The sequence below is a fragment of the Austrofundulus limnaeus genome, unplaced genomic scaffold (genome assembly GCF_001266775.1).
Source record: "Austrofundulus limnaeus strain Quisiro unplaced genomic scaffold, Austrofundulus_limnaeus-1.0 Scaffold9, whole genome shotgun sequence".
NCBI classification, from domain to species: domain Eukaryota; kingdom Metazoa; phylum Chordata; class Actinopteri; order Cyprinodontiformes; family Rivulidae; genus Austrofundulus; species Austrofundulus limnaeus.
Window position 1 is genome coordinate 3,596,947 of NW_013952411.1, and position 27,371 is coordinate 3,624,317.

The 27,371-nt window shown below is 38.1% G+C and overlaps 1 protein-coding gene across 3 annotated transcripts in view; it reads right to left on the minus strand.

Moving 5' to 3' along the window:
* Positions 1-1,728: 1,728 nt before the first annotated feature.
* glceb (glucuronic acid epimerase b) overlaps positions 1,729-27,371 on the minus strand; it is a 59,339-nt gene continuing 33,696 nt past the window's right edge. For 2 of the 3 annotated variants that reach the window (XM_014001553.1, XM_014001554.1), the window contains 4 exons: positions 21,193-21,722; positions 15,707-15,952; positions 6,795-7,087; positions 1,729-6,040 (listed from right to left, as the gene is read on the minus strand). In XM_014001553.1, the coding sequence (XP_013857007.1) occupies positions 5,309-6,040; positions 6,795-7,087; positions 15,707-15,952; positions 21,193-21,709 (1,788 nt within the window). In that variant the 5' untranslated portion in view covers positions 21,710-21,722 and the 3' untranslated portion in view covers positions 1,729-5,308. Of the gene's footprint in view, positions 6,041-6,794; positions 7,088-15,706; positions 15,953-21,192; positions 21,723-25,688; positions 25,764-27,371 lie in introns of those variants that run through there. The other variant, XM_014001555.1, reaches the window with a different exon arrangement.

Consider the following 27,371-nt stretch of genomic DNA (forward strand, 5'->3'; position numbering starts at 1 on the left):
GCCTTGGGGTTCCCCCGGAGGAGCTGGAAGAAGTGGCTGGGGAGAGGGAGGTCTGGGCCTCCCTTCTGAAGCTACTGCCCCCGCGACCCGACCCCGGATAGGCGGAAGAAAATGGATGGATGGATGGATGGATAATGCTCTCTGTTACTAACCTACCAGATCAAATTTTAGGATATTTTTTCTGTTTATTATTGTCTATCAGCTACAGTAAATAAATAGTCTCTAAATAGCTGTAAAATCCACTGATTATTTAAATTATATTTTAGTGTTTTATTCAAATCTATTTGGTGGCTCATGAGATAACATACAGTAGGCCTACTGATAACGTTTAAAACCAATCTTCAAACACAATTCTTGTGCAATCTATTAGTGCGAAGAGTAGGCTACCATAATGTAGGAATTAGAGTTATTTTAAAAAGACATGAATCTTCAGTTGAGTGTTTTTCTGGACCGGAGGTGTCAGTTGTAAGAACGGGTGTTCTCGGAGAAYGAAGGTGACAGATGACTTGTTCAGRTCTGACAGTCTGAAGYGTCAGCTGATCCTTTCAYGGTCTGCTGATGTGTAAAACCTCCAAGAACTGAAGAAACTCCACTAACTCCAGAGAGAAAGGTAAAAAGTTTGGGATGTGCAAATGCTTTGATTATTTATAGAACCTGGAGTCAAATAATTAAATGAGCAGAGGACAGATTCAGCTTACGATCATTACACGAGTATTTTCAGTTTTATCACTATCTGTCAACGGGAATAGGTTTATCTGTCTGTTAGCAAAATATCGCATGAACCTCAAGATGGATTTTAACAAAACTTTCAAGAAATAATCACTGGTTGTATGTTTAGGTGATTAAATTCTGGAGCCAACCCAGTTCAAGATGGCAGCTACAGCCATGTGACCTTACAAACACAAAATCACTATAATTCAGTCCATTTTACAGATGGACTAAAATCTRTTGTGGTCATACAGACAGTACAAGGACACGTAGAATCACTTATTTCTACGGTTTGACCAAAACAGTTAATATTTCTCAACATAATAAAACTGGCATGAAAGGTTTAGTTTTTCTTTCGGAACAAAGAATAAGAAAATACAACCATTTCTTTTGGAAAAGAGCAGACATGAACAATTTTTCATATTAAAGCAAACGTGTGTGTGTGTGTGTGTGTGTGTGTGGGGGGGGGTATTATAAAAAAAACTTACTTTATTTTAGCTTTAAATCATGTTATGCCATAATTCCCTCATCAAAAACATACCCAGATTGTTGCTTTAATTCATTCAGGCATGTTTAGAGAAAGCCTTGAATCTCCTGTGGTAATGTGGAGCTGCCTAAACGTTTGCTGGTGCAAAGCCCCGCCTATTTACACAAAGCTGCTCCCTGGAGCTCTTTCTGCACCAGAGCTCCCACCCCACAGAGCACCCCTCCCCAAAGCATTGTTGTGAAGACGTGCTGAAGTGGGAGCATCTGAAATGGTAGGACAGAGGCCAATTTCAAGGCGTTTTAAACTATGATGCAAACTGACTGCAACAGTTAATTGTGGTAGAGCTGAAATATCTGCCTTGAAAAAAAAACATAAAGAATATCTTTTATTAATGGACTACAACCAGTATTTTTTTTTCAATCACACTGATTAGGTTGTTATTTACCAGTGAACCAACTGCCTGACATACAGTATAATAAACTTTAATTATAAGCCAACTTTCTGTAAAACAAATGACATAAGYAGCCAAGATGTTTAGGAAAAAATGCTTTTATTTATTTATTCTTTACACACCTTAAAAAGCAAATTTAAAGCACAAAGATTTACTCTGTATATAAACACTTCTCTTACTCAGACTAAAAAAATGATAACATTTGCACATTGTGCTTCGATTGCAAAGTCTGTACAACCACACTGGGTCTGTGGTGCTGCYGCCAGGCCCAGTGAACATCTTATTGCATAAATCAATTTGACCTCAGAGGCCATTTGATGAAGAGATATTTTGTTTTTTTTAATCAAATTATGAACAGACAGAGGGGAGAAAAAAAGTTTTAATAACACAGTGAAACAGCTTTAGCAGCTTAATGAAGCTGTACACCRTCCAGAAAACAAAAACAGAGTCTAAGAGAAAACAACAAAATTATGTGAGATTAAACTGCAGTTGTGCTTTTATTAACCGAACAAAACGCAATCCCCTGTAAATGATTCAAACAACAAAAGGGAAACACCTTCAAGGAGAATCTGCAGCTGTTAGCTCGTTTCTCTTCAAAACAGATTTAATGCTAATCTCTAGTTGCACCATTTCCCTTTGCAATAAGCAGGTTTTACAAGTCTGGGTTTTGCTAKAATCTACTCGAACCTACGCTTAAAAAAACTAGCATTTCTCAAAAGGCAGTGTCTCTCCGTGACGTCTCCGTGGAGACTTGTCACCAAACGCTAGATGGAAGTCAGTTTGCACAAAATATACAAATTCAAATGAACTTGAAGACATGACTTTGGTATAAACAACGTGAAACTTCGCTCGTGCACAAAAACGTCTATTCCTGAATGTTCCCTTAAATAAAACAATGAGTGCTTAGCTTGTAGAAATGGAAAAAGTTGAACAAAGAGAAAACAAATGAACTGAGATCAGCAAAAAGACAAAAAATRATGTGAATCTTTTTAATATTTTGACAATGAAGTCATGAAACAAGTTTTAACCTAAGATTTTTTTTGTGAATAATCTGGATTAGTTGTGCAAACAGAATAAATGTACTTTGTTCCAGTTAATTTTCCACGTTTCCCCAATCTTCAGACTTCKAATATGTTTTTCTGCTTGAGTAACAAATTTTACGATCAGCAGAAAGCAGCACAGTTATCCTGGTACAATGATTGATCTTTGTCTAATAACAGATTAAATTGAACACATTTCTTTGATATAATCTGCGTCAACGTGGACGATGTGGGAATATAATTTGATCTCAGGGATGAACACCAGTTTGATGACGAGCCCTGTCAGCACCCTCCAAACAACGTGTCGCTCTGAATCCTGTTAATCTGTAAAGCAGATCGATGAGAGTCCCATTGATGTCGAGGGCTTCGCTTTCGTCAGGAAAAAAGCGCTGACTCATTCATGACTCAGGACTGAACTTGTGTGAAGCCTCTTTCACCCTATTAGTCGGGTGAATTGCGAGAGTAGTCTCTCTCCTCATTTCGAGGTCAGCAGTGCGGATCAAAACTAGCGAGTTCACGCTCTGGGAGCAGGTGAAGGGAGCGGCGAGAAACCTACAGGGACCGGCAGAATTTCCCTGCTGTCTCACCAAACGCTACAAACACCAACATCACTAATCTGATCATCAGTTTCAACTACAGGCTACAGACGCACAGCTTTAGAATAAATTTGCAATTAAAAAAAACAAACAAACAAACAAAAAAACACATCTACTAAGATAAATAAAAATTAACAAAAAAAAAGAGCTACAACAAAAAATAAGTTGTGATTTTTTTTGGACAAATTCATTAGGAAATTATTCATKTTGTTTCTTCCCAAACAAATCAAGAACTACTTCAACAAAAAAACAAAAGAAGGTAATTCAGTAAACAAACTTATTTACACCTGCAGTCTCTTGTTTCAGTCGTAAATGCTGCAAAAACATTTTAAAGGAACGTAAACAAATATTGTAGATTTATTGTTTCCTGAGCCAGATAATTAAAAACAAATTAAACTGTTGTTGTTTTCTCTGATTTGTGATCAACTGAAATCACTTTCACATCTTATGTGGGACATTTTACTTACCGAGCTGAACTGAGAGGCTACGTTTACACTGCAAGCATACGTGTTACTTAATCAGGTACATATTCAGTCATGTCACACTTCATTGACTTTTTCGTCACTGAGGTARGGGGGTCTACTGATCTATCCAAATATTGATGTCACCAATTTTAACTTCACGCAGTATATAGCTTGAAACCGCACATTCTTCAGCTACAGAACGAAAGTCCAGTTTTGTCTTTTTGTACACGTTCTAGATTTGTCATATCGTGACAAATCATGATGCTAACACTGGTAAACTAATGTGCTGGATCGTATCACTGCTAGAATGATGGGATCGATACTTGAGATAGTTTCTACTTTCAGTCACTCCTGTTCCAGAAGGAGGCAGGAAGCAGCACGATCAAATGTAAACATTGAGCGAAACAAGAATGGCAGAAAATGATCTCGTCAGCTCTAAGCAGATGTAGCATCCATATTTACTTCTGTAAACACAGCGATGTGCGTGACGTCACTTCTTCTACACATGCGGGTCTCTTCAGGGTTATGGACTGTCCACACTGGAGTCTGATGGTGATCGTGTTTAAATTATAATRCAAACTGTGCAAAAAATATAAATAGAGCAAAACACTGGAAAGGAGCATTAAAACTTGCAGTATGAACGTAGCCCAAGTAATGCATTTTGTTTGCGTCTRTGACTTTGTTTACGATTTTGTTACTAATCAACACACGTATAAAACAGCTGACAATATAGTCCCAACATTTTAATTGCTTCAGAGCCCAAAGCTAATCGTAATGAGTTATTAGGTTTAGAGACAGTTGAAAACCTGATGGATTTCTCTCTGGGAAACAAAAACCAAGTGTCGCATCTAAATATGATTGTTTATTTCTCAGAGTTGGTTTTAAGTAGCTTAAACATCTAAATCTATTTCCTAATATTGTGATCACACGAACAGAAACATGACAAACATAATACAAGTCCTCACTGTAATTCTTGTGAAAAGTGGTTTCAAAGCTAACTGGAGTGCAAACACAGAGCATCTGATTCCTAAACTTGTAGGGAAATAAAACCCAAACTGTTTATCTTCTGTTGATTATTGATCACTTACTCTTTTTGGCAACATTCTCCTTTAAACAAGTTATAATATACTCTGTTTTTCACAGTTTGGTTGAATAAACTCTGCAAATCTGATATGAAGTGAAAAGGAAATGAAAATAAATGTGGAGGAATTAAAGTCAGAGATAAGGTTCTAACATTATAATAGTGATTTTTTTTTTAAACAAAAAACACAATCATTCTTCCAAAATGCAAACACTCATGCTGAAACTAGGTCTGTGCATAATTACAAACACTAGCCCCGGGGACAGATAACCAGTTGAGCTACAGTAGATGTTGCAGAGATTATAAAACCTGCAACAATGCACATTAAATACGAGCATAAAGAGCTCATCTCTCAGACTGTGATCCTCAGCCAGAAGTAGGACTCATTCAGTCACAAAAAGTGAGCACACGTCTCAATCCTYCACTGAACACGCGGATTCTCCTCTGAACTTAGCTGTTACCTCGGTAGTTTACAGTTGGACTAGTTGTGCTTGGCACGGCCCCCTTTTAAGTAGTTTTTCCAGCGTTTGACCACATCCTTGAAGATGGGGGAGTTGTCTATGGATGCTATCAGCTGCAGCTGGTTAATGTGCGTGGTGTGATAGTCCCAGCGCGCCAGGTTGGGCGCAGTGCCCAACATGAAGTGACGCAGGTCATAGATGCTCCCCGACCCCGTGTCAAAGAGTGGCAGCATGGCCTTCAGCGACTCCATGCCGTGGCTGAACAACTGCCCCGCCTCTCTGCCCACAATCTCCCCTGCAGTCTCAGCCAGGTCGTAGAGTCCCAGCAGGGAGTAAATGAAGCCGTTGAGGACAAACGAACTTGGCGTGGTGGGGTACTCTTCATACCAGTCGTACTTGTTCATGAACACTGCTTTGACCCCRTGCTGCGCCGAAAGCACCTTATATGGTCCAACTGCCTTGAGGGCAGCGTTGAGGTAAGCGTGGTTCTTGGTGATGAGGTAGGCTCTCACCAGGGTGGACATGGCCTGGCCCTGAGCCATGGCCGAGTACCAGCCGGGCTCCAGAGGCCGGAAGCCCTCGCCAAGTTTACGGGTGACCATGATGGGCCATCCGCCCCGCTCGTCCTGGTTCCGCAGCAGCCAGTCGCTGGCAGCAAAGAAGGCGGCCATGTGGGAGGTGGTGGAGATGGTGATGTTGTCAATGAAGCCACGCCCAYGTAAAACTAACCGCACCACCCGTCTAGGCATGATCTAAGGAGAAAAATCACATTTCTTTAAACTGTTCAACCCAAAAACATTTAGACAACTTAAAATAAAGACAAAAAAAACTTATCATCACAGAAGCAAAACGAGAACAATTTAATTTTTCTAAATTGAATAATAAGTTGTTTTGGTTTCACTTTGACACTTCTCGTCTCCACTTCAWCTCGATCCAGATGAACAGATTAGRWGTGTCCCGATACCAGTTTTTCCTCAAACTGAGTATGAGTACAAGCACTTAAGTTTGGGTACACACCGATACCGAGTATCTATACAGATACTGAGATTGAACATAAATATTACAGAATGACTTTGAAGGAGACATATCGTGCTTTTATAATGTCCATAGTTAATCATTCAGTTGGGGTCTTTATTAAGTAGAACTGCAATGTTTTGATCTGAATTCCTTGTTATTGTAACTCCACAAGTCCCTCTTTCACCCCTGTTCTGATGTGTGTCTGAGAGCAACTTGTTTAGGTGCTGTCTCTTTAAATACAAACAGGACCCTTCATGCCCTGCACCCCTTTAGTTCTCACWCCCAATGATYGTTGWCCACTCTACTCCATTCTGCCATTTTTTATAATTTGATAGCAGACGTACGATTACCTAGAAATGTTTTATTTACAAATTAATTTGAAGAGGTCAACAACAAAAGACGAAAGATCGAGTATTCGTAAAAATGCCGTTATCGGGACACCACTAGAACAGATATTTACGACTTGCCTCAGTTTTGACTGACACCAACCTTTGTGGCTTTGACGGCCTTTGTGTTCGACAGTCCCACACCCTTCCTGAGGTCCGTCAGCAGGTCTCGGGTCAGCGTGCTCCAGGAAGTTCGAGGCCCGATTCCATAGGTGACGTCGTGGTCTTTGAAGGCGATGAGCTGTGTGTTGGTCACATAATGAATGGTGAAGGGCGGACCCTTCTCTGTGGTTTCGAGGACCACAGACAAGCTGCCGTTGGAGGTGAACTTGATGTCTAAGCTGAGGATGAAGTCTCTTGAGTTGCCCAACTGGAGCGATACACCTTCTGAAGAGTCTGTGCATAATGGATTGTTGTAACAGATAAAAAGGGTAAAAGATGTTAGTTTGCCAGCATTTTTACAGTATTTATTTTCACAGCTCATTGGGTCAAAATCTCACTTGACTCGTTTAAGGAGCTTTTCATGATTAATGGATGACAACTATTTTTAGCATGTTCACTCAAAGCCTGCATCTGTATCTTTATAATCTTTCCTTCTGTGATGACTTATTAAGATAGCTCGTCTTTCTTTTAGTGCAGCAGAGATTATCACAGCCTCAAACGATCAATAAGTTCAGACAACTTMGAAAAATTTGTGGTCAAAACCCTTCCATTTTTCCTAGCAGGGGCCTTGTGTTCTTTATTTTCTGTGTGAAATACCCTGCTGTGTGTGACAGATAAGAGAGACTTGTACATAGCACACACCCACATTCACATATCAAGTCAAGTCAAGCTTCTCATGGGATGTACTCCACAGATGTGTCACTGCACACTGAGCTTAATTAGAAGGAAGGGAGAAAAGGGGCTGTGAAGCATCAAGAGGGAYCAAAAGAAAGTAAAAGAAAGTAATGCAGAAAGTAGTGCAGTGTAGCAACTTTTCTATTTGCATCTCAACATTTCTTCTTCCATGCAAAGCTCAAAGTTAGGAACTTCCGTTTTCATGCTGCCTCTGCTCCTCTAATACCGCCTTGTCTGAGTTGCTTTAATRTCGGTTTAGTTCAGGCCGTTAAGTTGCTGTTGACATCGCCTCGAGCCCTTGAAGCACAAACTTCTTTAGGAGTTGGCTCTCGCTGGGCTTGGTTACTTGGTCTTCAAGGCAGCATGAAAAAAAKACTTTTTTCCTCCCTAATCAGGGCTCCCTAAAGGATAAAAGATGAAAGTATCTAGAAGTCAAGGAAGAGAGGGGTAACGGAATGATGCGTCGCCCAAATGCTCCTAAAGCCAGCCTAAGACTGGAGGGTGAAAATGAGGCAACGATTGGGAATCAGAAGACAGAGAGATCTCACATGACATGAGCTGAGAGAGGCAGCAGATGAGTCTGACTGAAAGACAAAGACAGTCGATCAGGGGCAGAATGAAGACAGAGACAGTCTGGCAGGGGCCTCTGGATGACTACAGCTCTTTAATGCACTCATAAATCCATTACTTAAGGCAAAGCAGAGAGTAAGTGGATTTGTACTCTGGCCCTGTGATTACCCTGCCATCAATAAAGAATGGGCAGGGAATACAGACGAGATTCCACCTCCCCTGCTCTGCTCTCTGGCTGTTTAGCAATCAGTCTGGAAACAAAGATGACATGCTGCTGGAGAGCCATCAGCACAAACCACGCTTGTATACATCAATGAGCATGGGAGATGAACGCTTGAAAACATATGCACAGTGCGTACCTGTTGTGTGCATGAACACAAAAACAAGCTGCAAATGACAAGATGACAGGTACATGTGCTTATTTATCCYGTCTGCTCCATAAACACTCACACAAGGGAAATTTACATTGTCCATGGGACACGCTGTTATCAGGGCTGGAAATAATTATTATTTCAGTTATCRTCTGTCACTTATTTTAGTTATTATTTCAGATGTAATTAATCCAGATTGTTTGAAACAATCAACACTACAAACCAAAGGATATAAAAAACATAAAATCAACAGGGATTATTTTAATAGTCTTAAATAGTGTTTTGTTTTAAGTTTTTCAGAACAAATATTTTATCATGTTATGTTATATCATTCTCTCATCAAAAACATACACAGAGTGTTGCTTTGACTCAATTCATGCATGATAGAGAAAAATCCTAGWATCTCCTGTGGTAGCCATTTGGAGCTGCCTTGACGCTTGCTGGTACAAAGCACCACCGATTTACCCAAAGCTGCTCCTYGGGGCTCAGACTGCAGCCAAGCTCTCGTCCCACAGAGCACCCCCCACACCCAAAAAAAATAAAATAAAATAAACGCTCCACCACTAGCAACAGCAACAATAAGCATATACCTGGTGGAACTGCACATCTAAGAGTTAGGGTTAGTTTTGGGTTAGGGTTAAATTAAGCTTGTGGTACTAATTACAAAACATAGCTTCATAATAATCTATATTTATAGTTTCTTTGCAAAACGTAGCTTAACATTGACATAYATGTATGTGAGGATATATATTGCTAAGCAGGAATGTCTTGTAAGAAACTCTGTACTTGCTCCAGTTCTTCATAAAATATACTTTATGGGTCCGATATGGGATCRTTTGAGTAAGGTTCAACTGTATTCTAAGCTGCCAYTTTCCAAAACCGATCTAATATAACCTTCCTATGAAAGGTTGTAAATAGCATGAAGCGCTGATGAGAAGACGTGCTGAAGTGGGAGTGTCAGAAACAGCAGGCGGTTCTTAAATAGAGAGAGGTCAATTTCAAGGYRTTCAGATGGGCTATGATGAGGTCWTTTTTTCAATATGCATTTGCATAACAACTGAAGGTAACTGTTGCCAAATTGTGGTATAGAATWGAATTAAGTGCCTTGAAAGTGCATAATATCCCCCCTCAAAACATTCTTCATTAAGAAAAGCTTTTCGTGATGAGACTTTATTTAGACAAATGCTAAAAGTCGGTCTTAAAATTATTATCCAATCAAACCCAATTTCTATTATTTATAGTCTGAATTTTCTCCTCAGTGATAAACACCAATAATGTTTATTGGTAGTGGCAGAGTCCTCTGTTCCTGCACTGGATTCAGATTTCCTAATGATGCACGAGGGATTCACTGCATGTAACCCAGTATTACTGTTTTAGCTGGCATCTTCACTGTAAATGCCTCACTTTCCTTCAGCAATGTCAGAGCTGTATAAAGTTACTGCCATGCAACACTCCTGCAGCACATTCAAACACCCAACAAGTGACACTGGACATGTCCTTTATTATAAAACACAGGACATTTGACGCAGTTGTCACTGTGGCTGGCAATGTCTGCAACAGTTCAACAAAAACACAAATAACAAGTACTGCCATTCTGCAAAGGAATAAAAAGCAACATTATATAGAAAGTGGCAGTGCAGAGGCTGCACGTCCTTCAGCTCCTCAGCAAGCTAATAAAAGCTGTACTTACACAGCATGAAATCAAAGTGTGGGTAATATTTATTGACTTGCTTAACGTTGATACTTTGACACCTGTTTTTTGTTCGGAGGCCTGAAATATTACAGAGAAACACTCTTTCTGTTCCTCTCAGTCAAAACAGCTCTAATGGTACCACTTTACAAAAAGACAACCCTTCAAAATAATTAATAAATTTAAAACCACTCATTAATTAGGCTGTAAAGAACTTATAAACCACTCATAAGCAATTACAACTGATAAACAAAGGACAATAATGATTCTCAATTCTGGTCATCCTATGTTTATCTGTATTCTTCAGTCTTTCATTMTAAACTGTTTCTTCACCTGCTACTTTTTATTTAATATTAAACATTTGTCAGCAGTACTCACATAAATAAAGCATAACAAAGAGGAGGAAGCAAAGAAAGATTTACAGCTTTAAAAAGTACAGCACTTTATTTGGCCAAATACTGAAACTGCATGAATATGAAACATATCTTAAGATGCTTTTTTATGCATTTATTACTAATTTATAACTTTGGTTACAGCCCAGATAATACTTTAATTAAAGATCRTTTATAAATTCTTTATGATGGTGGTCTTGTTCTTGTACTGCCACATTAGACTGACATGGGCTTGATGCAGTTAGACAATAAATCATCYAAAATCTTGTGTAGCTGAAGACAGTTGTTATGCTGCGGTCTTCCTATAAACTTCATCTTTTATTCTGAAGCTGTATTTATAAAAAGAGCAGAAAACACTTCTTGGTGCAGTACTGAACACTCCCTGTCTGGGGCTGAACAAAATGAGCTTACTTTAGCTAAAAAGGTTACGTTTTTAGCAGCAGATTGCTGCGCTTAATGAATCACACTGTGGTTTTGTAACAAACCTGGAAGCTGCAGCTGCTTGCCGGTGCCGTATTTAGCYAAAAGCAGATTTTTCCACATTTGAWGCAGAAGTAAGTGGTGATTGGCTGCAGAGCATCCATGGACACCAGGCAGAGCCGTCACAACATGCCACATACAGAAGAGGTGGTAAGAAATATTTTGCTTGTGCGAATACACCTGATCGTGGTCAGTACAAAAAGTAGCTCTAAAATACCGAGCGAGCACGMGAGGATTTAGAAAATAAAGGTGCTCAGTGGCAGACAGTGTTCGTGCAGGAATGTGTGGATGGTAGATGGGAGGTTATTATCAGGGGACAGACAATTGATCCACTTGTCAGGGACTTTGAGAGATTGCCCTAGATACAGCGCAGAGAGGGAAAAAAGACACAAACTGGAAGGAGAGTAGAGGGACAAAAAGATAAACTGACAGCYGATGAAGAAAATGAGAAAGTTTGATGAAAGAGCAGGAAAGGGTATTAGAATGGATCAGGCAAATATGACTCCAATGTTGAGGAAGGAAAACGAGTGTGGGGGGATGACAAGTGGGTGGAAATGAGTAAACAGCAGTGGAAGACTGACAGAAATCTGGGGTAGACAGAGAAGATTAATGACGAATGAAGGCAGCTGGGGGAGGAGGGCTGAGAAGTGATGAAAACATGATGATGTTGAAGACGGAATGGCATGATGGCGACTTGACCCGAAGCTGAGCAGGGAGCAAAGAAAAGAAAGAGCGCGAGAGATAAAAGGTGCAGACTGGTGAAATGAAAAGAACCCAGTGATGATGAGAGGGTGAAAACTGAAGAATTAGGGGTGGGGAGGGGGGAGCGATACAATAGACACAGCAGCTTGAYAGAGGACACAGAGAGAGAAAGTGTCCTGGAAATATCAGCAGGAGATAAGAGGAGAATAAAGCYAGCTCACAGTCAGCCCTGGGTAAAAGATTTTCGACTTTCTCCCAGATCCAGAAATAACTCTGTCAGCTGTCTCATGGTTTTGGTCATGTTACAGTCGTAAAACGAGGCTACATGTCAAATCTCTCCTGAAATACGATGCCGAGTCTTATTTATAGATACTAAGACCACCCAGAGAAACACAAAATATAGACTTTTTTATATTTAGGAATGAGGTAATCAAACACTTTGTTACTGTAGAGCTCGGCATTTTTGGGCAAATATTCAAAAATACAATGTAAAATACCGTGCGTCTGTAGCTATATTATACTGGTTTTAAAGTCATTCAATGACAATCAAATACATAAAAACTTAAACACGTAATGATACAACAATCTCACCACTTGTTGGAAATCACAACGCAACCAAAAACTATATGAAGARAAGAACAGATTATTGTTTGAGTTTACTTCTTTGCAGATCAAATTTGAAATGTATAAGGGAGAAGGCTGCAGACAATAAATCAAACTAAAGTCTGGTGAATGYTGGTGTACTTTGTTCTCAGTTCTATATGAGCCCTGGATATAAGGAGAAGGAGCAGAATTAAATTAGATTTCTCGTGGTTGAAATGTTCTAAAATGGCACMAAGGACGGCGTTGCACTCCAGGCAGTTTTATTACAAGTAATGAAACTCCCTGTTTCTGTACACCTGCACTTACAGAGAGACACGGAGTTACATCCTTGTTAATATTAATTGGTCTGAAAGCATTTTTAAGGTTTAAACTGGACTGTTTAAAAGCTACATTTACAACCACCATTTATGTCAGAAGGAAACAACTTTCAGGTTTTGAACAATAAAAACAAACAAGACAAAATGTGAAGACAGAGATGGTGATAAACGTGAAAACTAGGGTTGTTCGCTGTTAATTATTTTGCTGATGATTAGAGGACAGTTGCACTTTCATGTTTTTGACTCTAAATCAGTTACTCTGTGTTCTAACATTAWACTGACAAATCATCAGTCAAACTAACTTCTTCATTTATTAACAGGTTAGAGTTTTTTCATTTTTTTAATTATCTTTTGAGTTCAATGAATTCCTGAACACCATTTAACACAGAATTTTGTAATAGAAATGTAAGTTTATAACGGACTTTTGGTACTAGAAGTCTTTCAGTGAAAGCAGGATTTAAAATAAATAAATAAAAAAAGATTTGCTTTGTTGCTCTGATTGTTTCAAACTGAATCACTAAGCGTTAAAGTTTTCGTTAGCACCACAGTTCAAGACAAAGTTTCAGTCAATCTTTGGTCCAAGCCAGAAACAAAGCTGCACCTAACTTCATATCGACAACCTGGTCTCATGGGGACTCGGCAGCTTTGCTCATCTGTTCTTTTAACATCTTGACAGATTAGTATAAAATTTTCAGCACTTAGAAAGGAACAAAAGAAGTCAAGTCAGCTTCTACAATCCGACAGCAAAGATATCCAGAAACTAAATAGTTGAGTGCTGATGGTGGCAATTCATTTCTGTCTGTCTAATTCAAAATAAATATTTTATGTGGTGGACAGTAGTGTCATGTTTTTATACATAAAAACACAAAACTAAATTAATGAGGTATCACTGAGCTGAGCAGTATACCAGTTTGTACTGGAAACCGGTTCTTATTTTCATTATATGAATTTTACGAATACCAGTTTGAATAGCCGGAACACGTTCAGAACGTTAAGGCTCACCCTCCAGTAAACAGTTTAGTCTGGGATGTTTTTCCTTGCAACACCGCTCAATGCACATACAGGGCAAGCTAGTGCCATTGTTGGAGCAGTGTTCTGAATGTACACCTCTTCAGTGATGTGCACGGATAGATTTCATGCRCAAAGTAAATTTGCATAATTACGTTCCTCATTCACGACAAGGTTATAATAGTTTTGGATTTTTCATTATAGCTTAGTTTTATTTTGTTTAGACTTTTTTCATTTAATTCAGTTAGTTTTAATTAGTTTTTAGCGTGGATTTGCTAGTTTTTATTAGTTATTATTGTTTTTTAATGCTTAGTTTTAGTTTAGTTTTCATTAGTTCTAGTATTAATTTTCTATAGTTTGAATAAACATACTGTATACGCTGAGGCATCCTCCCACTTGAGGAGTTAACTAACCAGCAGATATTTGGTCACCAGTGAAAACAGTCCATTAGTAACACCTTCCTGAAATAATCACATAACTCATTTTTGCCAACAAAGGACTTTGGCGATTATTTTAGGAAGGTAACGATCATTGTCTCCAACCCGGTGCTACCTGGCCGGGCTGTTGCTTGTTTTTCATGGGGGCTACTGAGAGAGCTTGTTAAGACGCTCACAGTTAGTCCCTTGAGAAGTATTCAACCTTTTTTATCACCAGTTTCCATAACAAGACACTTGCTTTTATTTTTCTTACAGTCATTCAAAATAATCCCAAACTGAACTTAGCTGCTTTCTCCCAATTTTTGTTTGCAGAAAATTGTAAACAAATGACGTTACGGGCCATGAGGTGCTATAAGATGCTCGCAGCTAATGCAAAATTGCTTAGGTTTGAAGAAAAAAATAGACTTGCTTAATCAGTCCACACAGCTTAAAATAAATGGACAAACACAAAATCTAATGATATTCTATCTATAATTTCAGTTCGTTTTAGTTAGATTTGGAAAAATATTATACAGTTTTAGCTTATCTTTTTTTTCATTTTATTACAGTTTTTATTTATTTCAGTTAATTAAAACGTTTTTTTCAATTTCAGTTTTTGTTATTTAGTTAGTTTTAGTTACCTATAAAAGCCTGATTCACGACTGCATCGATACAGTTAATACTGGGATAATTGTTGAAAAAAGGGTTGGGTGGTATGACCTTCAGAAAATACCAGGGTAAAAAGCGGGGTGGGAGGTGGGGTGCATACATAAAGCCAGAGATGGACATTAAAAAAAAACTCAGCTCTGATGACACTCAGAGGAACAGGAGTCGTCACAGAATTTCACCTCTTATTATATCAAACTGACCTAACACAAGTCAAACTACGTATTTTTAGTTTTAACTTTCAAAATACTGTGGTCATTTCAAAGCTGTTGCATGCTTTTAGCGAGTGAAGTCTTTGTGACGATAAAGTATGTAGTCATTTCCTCGTCTGCAGGTCACGGGCGGGTCATGGGTCAAAAAAATATACATAACGTGGTACAACAAAATCCTTTCATACTGCCCACGCCTAGTTGAAAATACCATAGTTTAAAATTTGGGTCATACAGACCAGTGCTAATTTGTCAACAATGATGAATGAACCTCACCTAAACCATAGCTTCATGAAAAAATAAATAAATAAAAAATGAATATCTACCTTAGTTCATACACAGTTTGAGTCATGAGATTACAATTTTAACAATCTGATCCCTGGAGTCATAGTTTCACATTTTCATATATTCACAGTGTAGTTGAACAATGTTAACTAGATGTTTTTCTGTCTGTAGCATCAATTGGAATTTTCACACTGATTAATGAAGAAAATTGGATTAAATGTGTGATGTCACGTCTGCTCACTTTTAAATCAGTTTCTAAGAATGAAGCATTCATTCATTCATCCATTCATTCATTCATTCATTCATTCCTTTCTACCACAACCAGAATCCTCTGATTGCGGTTGTGACTGACTGTGGAGTATCATCCTGTCCTACGGGGTGCAGATGAATACCGAGTCTGCTGCAGCTACAGTTAACAGTTAAGCTGCTTGCCCTGAGGCCATATGGCCATAATGGAAGGTTTACATACCCGGAGAGCTGAACTGACGCACAGAGGTAGATCTGCTCTTGTCATGGACACGGCTGAGGCTGCAACCTTTTGGCACGCTCCAAGCAGTCGTGCTGGCCCTGCTGTCCCGCTCCTCGGCTGTGTCGTAAACCTCCACGTGGGGTGGGCGCTCAGTCAAGTTCTTGCTGTAATGACTCAAACCATACTGGGCAATCTGGATGGCGTAGAAGTAGCCCTGAGGACCCCACTGAGTGGACAGAGGAACACCTGGGTGGAGAGAAAGACAATAGGATGATGGTAAATGGACACTGGAAGACATCTTATTAAAAAAAAGTTAGCACGTATACTTTTCAGCCTGGTTGCATTTTTAATTACTTTTAATTTAATTAAATTTATTTATTTTAAGTTTTGAGCACATATTCATGTTTTAGATAGAATGTCTTGCCAAACCTTTTTGATTAGCTTGAGGAACGATTAAATCTTTTAAGAACCGCAGCACTTAAAGCTCACAAGCCAAGCCTGAATAAATGGTTCAAAATTAATTATTGATTCCAAACATACCATTTTTAAAACATCCACCATGAAAATGAAGATTAGAACATAGTTCTATTTCATCACAATTTCAAGAAGAAAGCAAAAAAAAAAGGAAGCAGAAACAGGATAAATGATGGTAAATATTTGCATAATGGGGTAAAATGTTYTTGCTTGTTTGCTACATTTTATTGCATGTGTCCTGTTTCGAACAGACAAAAATAGCTCAGTRCAGAAGCTCTGATTAACTGCTCACTTTAAAATCTTGTAACAAAAGGACACAAGCACTACCTACATCTCTTTCTTTGAATGATTTACTGTAAAACAAAATGTAAAACAGAAGTTTTGTGTTAGCCTGGTAAAAACCAGACCCTTGTCCTTCACTTTGCTTCGTGCGAAGGGTCTGGATTGCTGCACAGAGAAGCGATTCTTGCTGGAGGCGTGGCCTCTGCTGACGTGTGTGTATATGTCGCTGTGAAGAAGGCTATGCTAAGAAGCTAACCGGAAATCACGTGTGCTGTGAATAACCCTACTGAGAGTAGAGAAGTACCGAGCCAAACGAGAGCTGCTGCTTTGTCAGACAAATTTAATTTAATTTGGAAGMYTTATCAACACGGACTGGCTTCATTCACTTCCTCCACTGCYGTATGCTAAACTAGCAGACACTGCGCAGAAAATCGACTTCGTTCAAAACTTTGCCTTCTGTTTGCTGATYGGCCCAGATAAAATAAACTACAAGCAGACACTGCGCAGAAAATCGACGTTCTGTTCTCTGATTGGCCCGGCTAAAAGTCTGCCAGTGAAATCCTTCTCTATGGGAGAAGTCCCAGCCGGAGCAGTGAAGGGAAACTAGAATTGAGCGGAGCTGCRTAGGAAGACAAGGGCCAGGCTAGTTTTGTGGTAAAAAAACAAACATTTTAGCTGTAACTAGTTCTACATYGGTGGCTCAATTGGTAGAGTTGATGCCTCTCAGCAAGAAGGTTGCTGGTTCAAATCCTGGCCCGGGGACCTTTCTGGGTAGAGTTTGCATGTTCTCTCCGTGCATGCGTGGGTTCTCTCCGGGCACTCCGGCTTCCTCCCACAGACCAAAAACATGACTGTTAGGTTAACTGATAACTCTAAATTGTCCCTGTGAGTGAGAGAGTGGATGGTTGTTTGTCTCATTTGTCTCTATATGTGGCCCTGTGATGGACTTGCGACCTGTCCAGGGTGTACCCCGCCCCTCGCACTGTGACTGCTGGATATGGGCACCAGTGACCCACGCRACCCTGAAAGGAAGAATCGTGAACAGAAAATGGATGGATGGATGGATAGTTCTACATCGACTAACTCTTACATTGTTCCCCAAAAGTTGAAGTAACTTTATAACTTAGTAAGAACCTTCAAAATGTCAAACCATTGATTATGATCAGAGATAAAGAGGATCTATCTTTTGCACATTAGTTGTTTGTTTTTCTTGAACARCAGCATCAGAATTCACTGTCCTGCCAAAGCTGTAAGCATTAAAGCTGAGGACTGAAATCATGTTCTGGAAAAAGTGCACCATGCAGGAAGTCTTAAAACACAAAAATGTTCATAGTACAAAGTACTAAATCTATCACAGACCTAACTTAGCTATTACGTTGATTAATATTTATTGAAAAGAGCAGAAATGTGGGCATTAATGCATCCACAAACACTTTGTTCCACTTCACTGCCAGACTTCTCTSTTCTCCTGTCTTGTTTCTGGTATTATCAACCTAAACTCAAACGGCTGTCATACCCTCAACTCTGTAGCAATAAGCTGCACTGCCACATATTGGCTGTTAAGTCTTCAYATTTGTGTGACTCCAGAGAGCAGACAAAGAAATCTGAAAAAGAGCTCATGCAATAATGCTGAATCTATGTGGCTACCAAAATACAGTAATCTTGCTTTTAAAAAATTGTAACTCATTAGTCATTAGCTTTGTTTWTGATTTCTAGCAGGTGAGAATGACAACTACCCTAACATGAATTCCATGGTCCAKGGGAGGAAACTGGAGTATCTGGAGAAAACCCACAGGTGCATGGGGAGAACATGCAAACTGTCCAGTTGAAGCAATCCTGYAAGCATCTWTCTGAGAGATGACAGCTCTAACCACTGCTCCACCATGCTGCCTCAATATGTGTAAAGTAGATGCAAGAATCCAGAAAAACACATTGAATTGTGTGACATGCTTAACTCTAACTCAGAAACAGAAAGATGTAGGACTCACAAAACAAAAAACCTTAGGTTACAGAGCAAAGGACAAAATAAAACATTTTAAATGCTTAATGGGRTTTTATCTTTTATCTTTAGTAGCTTTTGTTTTGTTTTATGCCGTAGCATTTAAAATATTTTCTTCTTAGTGATTTGATGTTTAAAAGAAACAAGTGGTTGCTTGAGCTTAAAGCACCTGTACAATCTAACCCAGACTGACTCCTGAGACTAGGTATATACAGGTCAGAGGATGGACAGACCATTAAAAAAATTAATGCATCTTGCTGAGAGTCTTGTTAAATAATTATTCGATGAGTAGTGATGTATACTGGGAGAGAAATGTTCTCATGACCTTAATTAAGTYCAGTGGTACCTCTTCGACAGGTTAATTAATGAACTGCTATTTTCACTTCTAAAATCATATTAGGCTGATATGATGTGTGTATACTTCCACATGTGCAAGTTAAATAGAAAGGTGCCTTGGGCCCAGTTGGTAGAAACTGTAGCTTGTGGGAATGTTACTGTGTCTTTTGTTTCCACTGTGAGAAATATGACGTAGAGAATGAGAATTACTGATGAGCCCTAAGGTTTGCTTAAATTCCTGTATGACCCATTTACTGCTATATATATACACACATGCAYCCCTCTCCTGTAGCAGGGCAAGGTAACATTGCACAATCTGTAACCCACAAAAGTATCCGAGTACAGTGCAGGTGATGTCCCTGTAGGAAGTATACATATGTGGTGCTTATGATCTACATGAACAAAAAAAAAAAAAAAAAAAAGCTACCCTACAAGCTATTAATCAAAAAGTTTCAAAAACATTTTCATCATCCCAAATGTAGGAAAAACTTATTTGACTTTTAAAATAAAACTTAGTTTGTCTTAGTTTAACACCATTGGTCAATTCAATAAAGCTAAATAAAAAAGTGGATTAGGTAAGAATGCTACTCAGTACTTAAGACATAATTATTATTATTATTAATAAATGTTTGTTCTTGCAGGCCTAATATGAAAAATAAGAAAATTAATTTCATAATATATAACAGAATCAGTCAGTCAGACATGGCTAATTGTTCTGCAACAAACTTTAATATTTACTCTCTACAAGAAATATATCTACACACACTGATGTATATGTGCATAGTAAAAAACATTAATAATCCATATCCTCTACACTCTTTCTTTATGGGTCACAGGTCAACTGGCATCTGTGCAAGAGACATGGGACACCCTGGACAGACTACAAGTCCTTCACAGTCACAAAGACAACAAACCACTTTCACTTAGGAACATTTTATAGTRAAGGAAGGAGCCTCAATTTTGTGTTGACACTACCAGAGAGCCACATAGCACTACACACTTACCCATTTGTAATAAAACTGCCATACTTCTCATATTTAGCTTTGCGCAACATGCTGTATTGGTGACTTGTATTAAAATYCTTCATAGCAGACAGCGTTTCTAAGCAGTTACCAATTATTCAAACMTGAATGTTTTTGGCCCAAGGGAGRAAACCRGAGTGCCAGGAGACATCCCACGTCTGTACGAAGGACAAACAAACTTCACCCAGAAAGGCCCCAGGCAGGGAGACGATCCTGAGACCTTCTCATCGAGAGGCGGTAGTTTTAACCGCTGCCCCACTGTGCAGCCACATTGCCATGAATAATCTGTCTCACAAAAATATCCACAACTGCTGTCGAATTATTTTCACAGAAACCGGGCATCACTAATMATGAAGTAAAGCTCTGCACCTGACACTGCCTGAAAATATGACTTCATTTTTTACAGTCTCCTGTCAAAACAAGGACCTGCTCTTTAAGAGAAAAGAACTGCTGCTGATTTTGCTTATGACATTTTCAGAATTTAGTTTTTTCATTGGCTTTGAACAGCTCTGAAACTTAAAACAAAAAGGTACAATACATTTTAAGTATATGGCATAATAATATGAGCTTTTTGTTATGCTGATGGGTTTGTCATTTTGAAAATAAAAGAGAAATAATGAATATCTAGTTTGTTATTTCAGCTAAGTACACTGAGCCAATTCTTCACAAAGGCAAAAACATGAAATATATTGATGACCATGTGGTTTCATCTAATAGTCTTTTAAAATGAGCTACTGATTGATTCTTCCTGGCAATTTCTAAAAAAGAAACCTTGAAACAAACGACTTTGATGAGAAAAGGAGTGAAGCACAGCACCCAGTCACTGACTGTGATTGATAGTTCAAAGAAAAACCAACAAAAACTATTGTGACACAAATTCTTCCTGGTTGGTTATAAAAAATACTTTTTTAAAAGTAATGCAAGCCAGAGACTGAGTGAATACTGCTGAAATATATTTTGACCTTGTTAATCAGGTAATGTTTTATAAAGATTTCCTTCAATAAAACACTTAATCAAGCAAATCATACTGTTTTTAAATAGGAAACATTTAAACACATAAAACTTATTATAAAAACTATTTATTGCATCTACTTGCCTTCTTTTAAGTTTACTGTATGCTACATTCACACTTTGTGTAATTCAGTGATWTTGTGAGTCATTTTAAATAATCTTATTGTGTCTTGGAGAGACAATACTGACACTTCAGTRAAAACTTTTTATGCTCTTAGAAGCATACATTTTTTTTTGCTGTAAAAGTTCTAGTATCCAAACAGACTGTGGCAACGAGGGTTTCACTATCAACAGCACAMAGAGACATATTCTAAACTATAAAAGCATATTTTTGTGATATTTAAATACTCAAATCCTCTTACCTTCCACTCCACTGATACACTTGACACGGTCACGAACCTCCACATTRTATCCCTCGAATGACATGAAGACTCCATCAGGGTGATAAGGTTCACGTTGAGTGTAAACCTTTGAGTAGCTGTGCTGGAACTCAAACCGATCATAGCCATCGTACTGGACTATTTTGCCGTAYACCTCAAAGTATTTTTCCATCCAGCTGAAAGGCAGGTAGACCTCCCCGCCCTCTCGCCTGCCTTTGATGGTGGAATCATCGTTGATTAGGCAATCAATCTCTTCATACCTAATCCCGCCCAGAACACCAACAACAGGAGGGGGCTCTGGAGGTTGTGGCGGTTGCTGCTGGTTGCTGATGCTATCATCCCTGATCTTAGGACTTGGAGCCACRAAGGCGGCGCGGGGCAGGAAGCGGATGGAGGTGTCACTGGCACAGCGGTTCCATAGCAGCACCGTGATGAGTGTGAAGAGAGCGCAGATAACAATGAGGGTCTTGTAGTTCACCCGTGCAGCGAGGCAGCGCATGTTCACAGCCGGCCTGTGTGGCACAAACACAATAAACACACATAAAACTGATTAAATACAATTTTTTATCAACAGCTACTTAATTTGTTTGTTTTGGGCCATGAAAAAAAATAATAAAAAAAATCATTTTTATGGATTATTGAAAAGACAAATTATTTTACAATTCCTGTACATACATGACAGCTACAAATGCCTAAATTTCAACTTATTATACACAAACAAAACTAAAGCTTTGTTTCATAAACACACACACACACACACACACACAACAACAACAACAACAATAATAATAATAATAATAATAATAATAATAATAATAATTCTGAGCTTTTAATTTGCTTCCTGACTGACCACCAGTGATTAAAGCCTTTTAAATGTTACTTATARTGACATTTATTTGGTCTCTTAAATTTTTGGAGACAAACAAAATGAAGACCCCAATCCTACTGAAGTCTTTAACAGTATTGACGTCTTTARGAGTCTGGACAAAGCCCTGCAGGGCTTGACCCAGGTCATTTTGCCAAACTACTCACACCAAMCAGAGTAGACTGATCCAGTAGACCAGCAATTAGCAGCAAATCAGCAGGAAGGTAAATAAAAACAGTTTATAATCAATGACGGAGTGTGGGGTACAACTGCTCTTCAGAGACTTTAATTCATAAAACGYGACAAACTAAATAGTTTTACTATTTAAAGTAGAGCACATGAAAACAAATTGTGTAAAAAGGCTTGCATACTCTCAGTCAAGCCAAATTTGATATAATGTTGCACAGAMAAACAACGAGTCACAAATAATCTTTAGTTTAACATGGGCAAGTCTGTCTTATGTACTAGGCAACAATCAACAACTACTACATCTGACAGCTGTCCCTTGTTTTTATTTATTTATTCGTTCTTTTAGGTTAAAAAGAATTTGAGTTAAAACAGCCTTTATYTTTCAAAGCAGTTGATAATGTTTGCACATTTAAATTTAAAGWGAAATTGGATTACTTTTAACAGAAGTAACCAGCCAAGGTCAAACTTTAGAAACAATTAAGAATCTAGAACAAATGTAAATTTTATGTTTAAAATTAAATTAATCACAAATAGGTTTTTTTAACTCTTACTAAAGTTGGAAAACAGACCAGTTAAAGTCTTAATATATAATCTTAGTTTGAAACCACAACACATGACAAGTAGTTTTGGGTGCACATTTACAGTTTAGATATGACGGACAGCAGCACGTTCATTTAATTTGCAGTAAACGAGCAATTAGAATCTCTGAAATTGTCAAAATGTCTTTCCTCAAGAAAAGTTTCTTCAAAGTGCAGACAAAATGTAAATTTGCCAAAACTGTACACTCATCAGATGCTGAGAAATATATCTATTTATTTTGAGGCTGTTTTGTTTAATTTCAGACAGTCGCTCTTACTTGCTCAGCTAATGTTGCATCTTCAGGTCCTGCTGCCCTTTAAAAAGGTTTAGACCATCATTCATGTCTTACTGACATATCTGAATCCAATTTTTAAACTCTTTTTTTATGTGTTGACATAATGTCACCAAAAGATGCATTTTCACTAAACCAACATGTATCGGTTTTCTTACTGCARTTATTTGAACAAGTTTTTGTTTTTCAACATATTTATTTACATTCCATAAATCAGACATGTTGCTGGTCTTATTCAGAGTCAGGATTCATTTTTATGCCTCCTGTTTGTCTTTGACATTTTCACTAAGCAAACAAGAAATCAATGCACAACCTTTAGCCTCCTCCTCCACAYTAATTACAGCTTACTGCCCACAGAGTTTACTGTTAAAGTGATGACAGAGGAGGGAGAGGCAAAAATCATTACTCTCCAAGTTCAATTCACTATCTCACCTTAACTGCGCTATAGCTGAAGGTCGGTGCAATTAATGTGCATTATTTTGAGTAATGCAAAGTCAAATGATTGTGCTAGAGGCCTCTTGAGCAATGCTAATGTACAATACTACTGTAACTATCAGGGATGTAGACAATGAGTGCTTGAAGACAAACATGGAAGACGTGCAGGTTGTAGAATATAAATGAAAGCTCACTGAACAGGAAACAACAACAAAAAACTCATCTTGTTCTATGGTCTTAAGATCCTTTGCTGTTACCCTTTGGTGTATTTCTGCTTGATTGATTATTGGCACACKCAAAGGTCATTGACATTTAAAGACAATCGACCGGTCGGGGCTCTAACACTGGTAAAAATGTGAGGCAGAGGACCTACAAAGTGCTCCCCGAAAGATAAGAAGAACCAATTCTTTTAAAGAAGCAACAATAAATATTGTCTTGTGTTTTCAGCTCACTGTTGCTGGTGTTGAGCTCAGGCTCAAGGTTGATACATATCAGCTGAAGCAGTGAAGCATGAAAAGTWGCCTGAAGCTTCTTTCTCACTTTGATACAATTCATCTAAATCACTGTCCCGTTTCATCAGTATCATTCAGATATTTAACACTTGAATAGTATACACAAAGCAAGGCACCTGGGTCCACACGGCTTTGAATTTTTAAATTTTATCATCTGGACCATAAATGATTTGTCAACAGAGCAAATGCAAGTCATTGGGCCTCATGAAAGAACATGTTCGTATTCTTATCCTAAATTTCTCTTACTTTTGTTCGTACAAAGGGTTCGTACGAACATGTCACGTCAGATTCAACAAACTCTTCTATCTTCAGGAAAAGTGTGTAAATGAGCTGCGTAAATTACACCTGTTCGTATCCAGCTGCTCGTGCACGCGAAAGAAGATTAGCATAATTACCACCCCAATAACACCATATAAGGCTGTGTTTCCTGCCTCAGCTACAAGGAAGTGTCCATTCATGAAAATGACAGCGAAAACTAAAAAGAAAAACTTTGCGAGTTCAGAGATTGAAGTCCGTCTGTCAGAGATCCAGAAAAGAAAATCTGTCATTTTTAGCAGGTCAGCTATGGAATAAAAAGAGCTGCTAAAAATATAAACAACTGTGTTACATCATTTTCATTTATTCAGAAGCGGCAGCGCTGCGCACCCTAACCCCCAACTACCAATCATCAGTGAATATCRGTTTTCCAAACCACATCCGCAAGTGGTTTGAAAGAAAATGTTTTCAATGTGCATTGAGGGAGCTTTGGATCCAACTGCAATAGGATAACTAAAATCTGTTTTAAATGACTGGTCTTAATAACCTTGTWAAAGTACAAATTACATAACTTCCACACTAAATACACTCTACACTGAGAACCAATTTCCATAACCATGACATTAATCTCTTAATAAMCTTAAAGGCAATTTTAGTTTCCATAATCCTTCAACATAAACTATAGGTAAAAATCTAAAAGATACGGAAAAGCCAATGTGCCACATGACTCTCCTTTACTTTAACAGTTTAGACATGAAGACTTGTTGATGTCATATAAATCTTGCAGTAATCCAGTGGTTACCAGATGTGCTTAGGAGGTTTTGCTCTGATATTTTCTCKTTGATGATAACTCTTTGATTTTGAAGATAAACAACACTAACATGAAACAAATATATGTTAAAAAAGAAAAAGATATATGGACAGAAGGTGATAGGCAAATCCTATTGGAGGATAAAAGTCTCTCATGCTTGACAGATTAAGGCAGAAAAAACCCAGAAAAATAAGAGCAGCTTTTCAGCTTATATGCTCCCTTTACGAAAAGTTGAAAAAAATGTCTGCAGTTACAGATAAAGGCTGCTTTACACTTTTAATTTTTTCTTCAGCCATATAATAATTCAAAGTGAATACCTAGAAGAAATGTGTTTAATGAAGCACCACAATAAAAGCACACTTACTTTACATTAAAAACAATGATCACATTGATTTAGTATCATGTTAAACTTTAGAAGCTACTGTTTACAAGTCAGCATAGATTTTGAGATCTTAACAAAATTTCACTAGCACARTTTGTTCAAAACACAAAACTACAGTAAAATAGTTTGATTGAATAGTGTACTTGAYCCTGATCTACCTTAGCTTGGTGGTAACCTGTCGACACCCGATCTGGATGAGGTCAATGTGCTTCTTGAGCCCTCTTTAACTGAATCTCGAGACAAATGAAAATTCATGGYGAAAAAAAYGTTAATTTCARTCATTTTAGGCATGARGTTCTTCAATAAGACAGTCGAATGAAATGAGCCCTGAAAATCAGTCAGKCTGAGAGCTCATAATGGCAAACAAGCATCGCGTTAAATTTCACTCAGATGCTTTGGTTGCATTCAGCAATGCAGATCATTCTACCAGCAGCCGGGATTTGACATTAGGGGTAAGGCAGATGTTGGAGACGAATGTGGATGAGATGGAGATAATCCAGAGTGAAATGAACTGTGAAACTATGGACTTGTAACCATGATGCCCAGCTATCGGTTAATGAGAATGGACTGAGTAATTTCCTGCTTTGTGTTGAACATTGTTGCAACAGCATTCATCTTAAATAGCTCTYCATTATCTTTTTCTACAGATGTGTTTTGGTGATTGTCACAGTTAATGCAATGAGGCTGGGTTTTGGGATGAGTGAGAGAACAGTAAAGTTGCCTTTCTCTGGTATAAAAATCACAAACAGTCAACACAGCAATACGATGCTGAGTGCCTGTGAGAAACACTTTAAAAGTTTGAAGTTAGTGTTGAAACCTGATTTCTGGCATTAAACTGAGCTCCTTCACTGGTGTAAGGTAACAGTTTGAGAACGCCAGTTAATTATCAGCTTATACTAAAGCTTAGAGGCATCTTAGCACATGAAGAAGGCATGTGTATAGTCTGTGTGTATGTGAGCATACAGTACATAGTTAGTGTGGCTGTCTATATAGTTATGAATCTGATAAAGATACTGTGAAGAATTAATATCCAAGGCAACAGCTGAAAGGAATAAAAAACTTGCATCTTTATAACAATGATTTAATTAACAAAAAGCTTTTCTATTTTATTAAGGGTTAGTTTTCTACGATTAGAAATGTAAAAAATTCCAATAAAACATTAGCTACTAAAAACTGATGGAGCTTCTGAGCCCTAATAAAAGCTTGTCAATTAAATAAGCTACACTATTTGTTTGGTTATAAACAGTTAACAAAATAAATAAGATGTTAAAAACTTTAACATTTTTCTAAATTAAATTATATGAGTGTGTATTAATTTAAAATCGTAGTGTTGGTTTTAATTAACATTTTGAGTCATTTATTTAAAAAAAATCAACATGGATCAGAACAGTATTTGATGACTTTCAGCTGAAAGGTTACAAAGGCTTCTTTTTAGGATGTTTCTACATCTCAAACCTTGCAAAAAGAGAGGCTTGATTTTTTTTTAAAGACTGACAGATGGCCAACCAACAAATCTCCAACAACACTACAAGCCAACACATAAATCTGCACCACGCACCATAATACTGCTTTGTTAAGAGGAAGCCAGTAAGTGAATAAACTGCTTTGAGGTTAATGCCTCAGTGTGTTTTACCGTAGGGGATTAAGCAAGTCATTACCACAAAGCTTACAGCTGAGGTCTGCTGGGAGATTAAGACAAGTATGACTTGAATGAGAGGACAAACACATACAAAAAAAATAGATTGTTTGAGAGGCAGGTCAAGCCAGGTGCTTGTTCGACCACAGAATAAAAAGTGTTGCTGTGATCAGAGGAACAAACAATGTACTGTAAATAATTATGT